General features: G+C 40.6%; 1 protein-coding gene across 1 annotated transcript in view; it reads right to left on the bottom strand.

Annotated features, from left to right (window-relative positions):
• Positions 1-866: 866 nt before the first annotated feature.
• Positions 867-6,238, bottom strand: part of LOC113172332 (contactin-associated protein-like 4) — a 70,317-nt gene continuing 64,945 nt past the window's right edge. Inside the window, 3 exon segments of the mRNA XM_026375263.2 lie at positions 867-2,502; positions 3,261-3,332; positions 4,481-4,699. Coding sequence (XP_026231048.2) covers positions 2,306-2,502; positions 3,261-3,332; positions 4,481-4,699 — 488 coding nt within the window. The 3' untranslated portion in view covers positions 867-2,305.

Genomic DNA, 6,238 nt, shown 5'->3' with positions numbered 1-6,238 from the left:
TAATTGAGCAAAAAATCAATTCAACTTCCTATTGTGGAAACCAGATCAACAGAAGGGAAATGTTCTCAAGCACAGATGTGATGTGGCTGTGCCTCAGGAGGTGGAGCAGGTTGTTCACTAACGCCAAGGCACTTCATAGACAAACATTGGACAAGACACTGATCTGCCATCATCGACTTAATCTATACAATACAATATCCTTACAGGTGACTGGTTGTCAGCAGAGGGAGTGGGATCCAACACATTCACTGTATAGTCTGCTGCAGTGTCTTAAGATGGGAAAGCTTACTGATCCCATTACATCATCGTTTGCAGGAGGTTTGATCTTTGCGATTGAGTTTCTTTCTTTGATATCACTGATGCAGATCATGTCAGTTATCAACTCCACATCTCCTCCTTGATCACAACGAATAAGACAAATCATAAATGAATCGAGCAGGGATCAGCGATCCAAGGCAGTTAAATCCGTTTGTATCCTCAGGCTTCTCGGCGTTTAAACAGGCAGAGAGGTTAAGCTGCTCTCAGCATCGCTGTGACACCCTCTGCACCTGAACGCCTCGCAGCTTTGCGTACAGTATTTCTCTCACCTCTAGTCTGCAGCGAGAGGTATGTTAGAAATGTTATGTTCCCCCAGGAAGTAACAAGCGTCTGCGTGTGTCAGCTTTATCCAACAGGGAAACTACATGGGACTCAATGTCTAATTTAACAAATACAGAGAAACGTAAGATTTAGTTGAATGTATCAGACAAACTAAACTACACAATAAACTAGATATATAATCTTTAGTTTTTTAATTATTCAAACTCATTGTTTCACTTCTACATTGTTCATCCATACTCGTAGTGGTAAAACACAAAGAAATCAAAATCCTGTCTCTGAAAAATCTTTTTTTATTTTAATCAAACAAGATTTCATCTGTAACCAAACGACCAGAACATGGTTAAAATCTTCTGGATGTTGTTTTTTATGGCATGTCACTCAAACTCACTGACATAACTGTTATTCACCACCACCAATACAACGTACCATCACATTATCGTAGTTACAACTACAGAAATTAAGCAGTCGTTTGTGGGCCGAAGGGTCAGTGGCCACGTGTTAACGTGTCCTCTGTACGAGACACTGAACTCTTTAAATGTAGCTGCCTCTCCACAACAACACACCCATGGGGACTTTAATTATAATTATATATAAATTATATTAAAATCAAAAGCAAACTCAACTTTAATATGCTCTCACTATTAATGCTGATGTTTAGCATGTTAGGGTGCCAACGTGTGGTAATTAGCACTAAACATAAAGTAGCTGATGCTGATGGCAGTACTGTCAGTTTTCACTTGAATGACCAGAGGATTGTGTTGTATAAATTCATCCTCACAGTGAATGTCTGAAGCAAATATTAATGCAGATTTATCCAGTGGATGCTGAGACTTCTCGTAGGATAAGTAGTGTAATAGCATAGCATGCATTGATTTGGGGAAAAAAAGGTTTGTGTAGCTCCGGAGGGGCAGTGTGAAACTACATTAACTTGAATCAGTGTAGGTTGAGGCTGAAGTTGGAAAAATAAAAAAAGAAGGCATGTGACATGACGATGGGCGTGTGGGACAAGTACCTCTTCTCTTTTTTCAACTGTAAGTCCACAATCGTAAAGGGATAGAATAATATATAAAAATCAGGATGTTTTTTACAAGAAAAATAGTTCAATGAAGTCATTTGTTTATATTGTAAAACAGCATCTCACAATGTGAAACTTTCAAAGAAAGAAATAGGTTAATAACTGCTGACTAAAGTAAGATGAAAAGAGAAAATAAAAGGTGAGTGAAGCAAACTAATTACAACCAAAGACATGATAGGGGAAATAAAACATCCTGCTGCTCGGAGTTTGATTCTGTTTCTCCTGGAGAAACTTAACGATAAGAGGGCGTAGCTTCACATTTTCGCTGCTCATCCACCATAAAAAGTCTGATACCTCCATTACAATGGTTCAATATGACAAAGTGATATTAGCCAGAGATTGTTACAAAGACATTAATTCGACATTTACACTTTTGAATATTTACAGCGAAATCAACACCTTAAAGTCCAACGCTGCTGCCTGTTTGTATCGGTGAACTCACAACTTACAATAAAGCAACAGAGACTGAATTGTCTTTTTTTTGCCTTCCACGTGCTGTAGAGCCACAGTCTCAACTGAAGTGTTTCTGTCAGTGGCTCTGAGTGCAGCTTCCTGAGGCATGGAAGGGAAACCCTTGTCTGCACCTTCAGCTCCAAAAACCACCAGTTCATCAGGTCATCAAGCCTCCAGTTAAATGAAATACTCCTTTGGGTTTTCGCTGGAGACGTTCTGGGAGTCAGTCTGGTTGTTAAAAGGGAAGTCGGGGCTTTCTTCCTGTTTCACTCCCCTCACATCTCGGTTCCGATACGTTTCTTTTCTACGGTAGAGGAATCTGGCTGTTACTGCCAGACCAGTCACGATCACAAAGATGACCACTGCAATGACACCTGAGGTGGAGACACATCAGAAGCTTTAGAGACTGTGTGTGATGTCAGATCATTTCTTTCAAGTGTTTGAAGCATTCATGCATGTTGAAATTTGACCTAGTGCTATTTAACTTTCAGTGTTTTCAATCTCTTGCTAACCCTAACGTTAAACCACATTAAATCTTTTGAATCTGTCAGGTCTGTTGAGCACGTTTGGGAATATGAGAGCAGGTTCCAATTAATAGGAATTCCAAAATACATGTGAAATCAGGTTAACGCTATGCTTTTTACGATAACGGCAGAAAACTTTTCCCATTAGCAGGTCACTCCTGCATAGGTTTAATTAGTAGAGCTGCCCGTTGTGCACTGAGACAGGCCCGTTTAATGGACAGTTTTAAATGACTTTTCTCTGGGTCTCACCTTTTTCTATCTACACGATTATAGATTGAACCTTTTCAGTCTTCACTTTGAATCAATCTGTGCTGGCAGAGCAAGAAAGTTTTAAATGAGTTTTAAATGGACTCTTGCCTGGCACATCGCTTTACTCTTTCCTAGAGTCCAACATCTGTCCATAACTTTGTTCACCTAAGTGAAGGTGATGCATGACCTTTAGACGTAGCTGCTGATTTTCTTAAAAATGCTCCAAACCAAAACAAACACATTGGCTTTTAAACTAGTTTACAAAATGAATAATCTGTATGATTGACTTGACAAAGATCAAAATGTAAAAGGTGAAACAGTTTGTCAGCACAGAAAAAGACGACGAAAGAGTTCAGTACCTCCAATCAGAGCCGAGTCAGTCCTGATGGCATTGACTAAAGGCTGACCTGAACCCACTGAACCAGACTGGTCTACAGCAGAGAAAGAGAGTACAGTGCCAGAGGAGAGATGGAAAAGAAAAGTAAAGGGCATCGGTAAAGAGGAAATGTTGAGTGAAATCAACAAATGTGAGAGAGAAATTAATGGAGGAGAAATAAAGAGATCAGGTCCCAGAGAGGGACGGGAGAGAAATCCAGAGACGAGATCAACATCATCATTCAGAGCAGACAGGGAATACATCAAGTGTCTAAATGACTCTAATAAAGCATCACAAACTGGATGGAAACAAGCCCAGGAGAAAGGAATCCCAAAGGAAGCCCCCCCCGTGCTCGAAATTAATTAAATCATTGATCACACTGTCATCGTTATCCCCAAAACAAGGACCCTACTGTAGGTGACTAATGAGCCTCTTATGAGGAAGAAAAGCAGATTTCATACCATTTACATAGACGCAGATTGAAAAGCAACAGAGGGGGCGTACGACTCTACTTCTATAGAAAACTCTAAAGCAGATAGACAGAAACATATTTGGGATATAAGTTGTGTTTTTAGAAAAATGCTTCATTTTCTGCTAATATTCTTAAAAATGTACAAATGTCCAAACTAAGGATTATTTAAACATTCTCATTAGTATGTATTGGACAAATACTCCTGACCAGCTAGACACTCATGTGAACTGTGTGATTGCAGTATTTCCCCATAACAAAGCTGTTGTATTTGGACAGAAACAAGAACAAAATCATTGTGTGAATGTCTGTGCAGTTGTCATTCAACACAATAAAAGCTTCAGGCTTGACAAGTGAATCCAAAGATACTTTAACACTACTGGCGTGGAAAACGGCTCCATAGTCTGTCAGCTGCACTGACTACAGCTCGTTCTTTGATCAAATATAGTGACGTGTTGGTTACTGTCAGCAAAAGTGAAACAGTACAGTGTTACAGTACGTTCCTTCCCCATCTTTATTCATTTTTAATCAAGTTTCTATAATTTCTTGGGCACTAAATTTAGAAAAACATTACATAAACAGGAGGAAATGGTTCAATTTAATCAGCAGATTAAACATTTAGAGCTCTAGTTTATTACAGCAGGAGGATGGCCGAGTGTTTGGGGGTTTATTGATGCATTTTTAAACAAGAGGAGATAGAAATGTACATTTACAGTCATCACTCCTCCTCTTACCTGACAGGTGGTGTGTGTTTTCAGCTGCGTAGGGATTGGCTGAAGCTGAGGAGCCGCAGTTGGACTGCACTAGAGGTCCGGTGATAGTGACAGGGCTGGTGTCCGGGTGCAGCAGAGCGGCTTTCAGAGGGCTGATGGAGTTGAAGTGCACCACCGACAAGCAGCCAGTAAAACCAAGGGACGCCAACCTGGCCAGGTCTGGATCCAGCTCATCAGAATCTGAGAACAGGAATAACGAGAGAGCTGCACACGTAGCTGTTTGAACAACATTTAAATAAAATAAAAAGGCAGAATTCTTGTTTCCTGATTTACCTCATAGTGGGAACACGTCCTAATGAAGTCATTCACTCATTAAGCTCAGTACACTTGTTATTTTCATGAACCCAGATTCATCCCTCAACCAATTCAAAAGAATAAAGTCACACACTCCCACATTATGGACTCTCAGTGTTTCAGTTTCCAGTGTGCTATCTATCACTCCACATGACAGATGTTCACTCTCGCCCTCTATCTGTTCTTTTTATTGACTTGAATCCCTTCATCATTCACCTCCACTCCTCTGCAGCAACGTAAACAGCAGCTGCGAAAGGCGACATTGCTGCTGTAACCTGCTGCATCACTGTGTGTGTGTGTGTGTGTGTGTGTGTGTGTGTGTGTGTGTGTGTGTGTGTGTTTTCGTGTGTGTGTGTGTGTGTGTGTGTTTTCGTGTGTGTGTGTGTGTGTGTGTGTGTTCTCGTGTGTGTGTGTGTGTGTGTGTGTGTGTGTGTGTGTGTGTGTGTGTGTGTGTGTGTGTGTGTGTGTGTGTGTGTGTGTGTGTGTGTTCGTGTTCAGATGACTGAGAGGTGACTGTGGATGTTTACTAGGACGCATCTGTGTGTTGGTGACAGCAGCAGAAATCATCAACACAAGCTGTAAGCTCCTCTCAGTTGATCCACTCTTTACTCCATCACCTCCCTCGCTCCATCTTCCTTCTGGGTCCATTAGTTAGACTGATGGATAGCGGGGTGGGAGGGGAGAATCCACTCTCCTGATGTATTTTCTTCTGATTCTCTAACTCCAGGTTTAACAGACGGGAGGTTAAAACACACCGTTACACTGAGCTGGATCAATGTTGCTTTAAACATTTCATAAAATTAGCTTTTAATAAATATGCATGCTGAAATGAAGCTACTGATAACAATTCAGTGTTTTTATTTTTGATCAATTTCATGCTTAAAAATGCAAGTAATTACAAATTTCAAGCGCTAATGGAGTAGAAACGGCTCTAAAACATCAACGGAGTTTAATCTGAAGAGAGAAGAATTAGTAACTTCTTTCCTTCTTGTGTGGATTCCAGTGAAAACTGACGTTGGTTAAAGTCTTTAAATCAGTTCTGACAAACTACTAGAATCTGAAAACACATGGTACTATGATTCACAGTACCATGTAACACTGTTTCAAGGACAGTGGGATGGAATATACCTTTGCAAAATTAATATTTCTTCTACTTGGATTATCTTAATACCACTGAAGGACACTTCTCTCAGCCCGGTTCATCACTCACTCCACCTCTGACGGAGCTGCTCAGGCGACATGAATAAATCATGACAGAGCCAATTACTGTCTCACACCAACTCTGTTACAGGTCCCTGTCCAGGACTACACAGGTAAATGGATAAAGCGACATACTAAGACACCCAAGATTGGAAACACTTTGCACGAAACACTCCATCAAATCGACTTTCTCCTGATCGCTTTTGTGAATGAGATGAAGTTGAG

Source organism: Anabas testudineus, chromosome 17, assembly GCF_900324465.2.
Source record: "Anabas testudineus chromosome 17, fAnaTes1.2, whole genome shotgun sequence".
NCBI lineage: Eukaryota > Metazoa > Chordata > Actinopteri > Anabantiformes > Anabantidae > Anabas > Anabas testudineus.
This window is presented reverse-complemented; position numbering and strand designations above follow the sequence as displayed.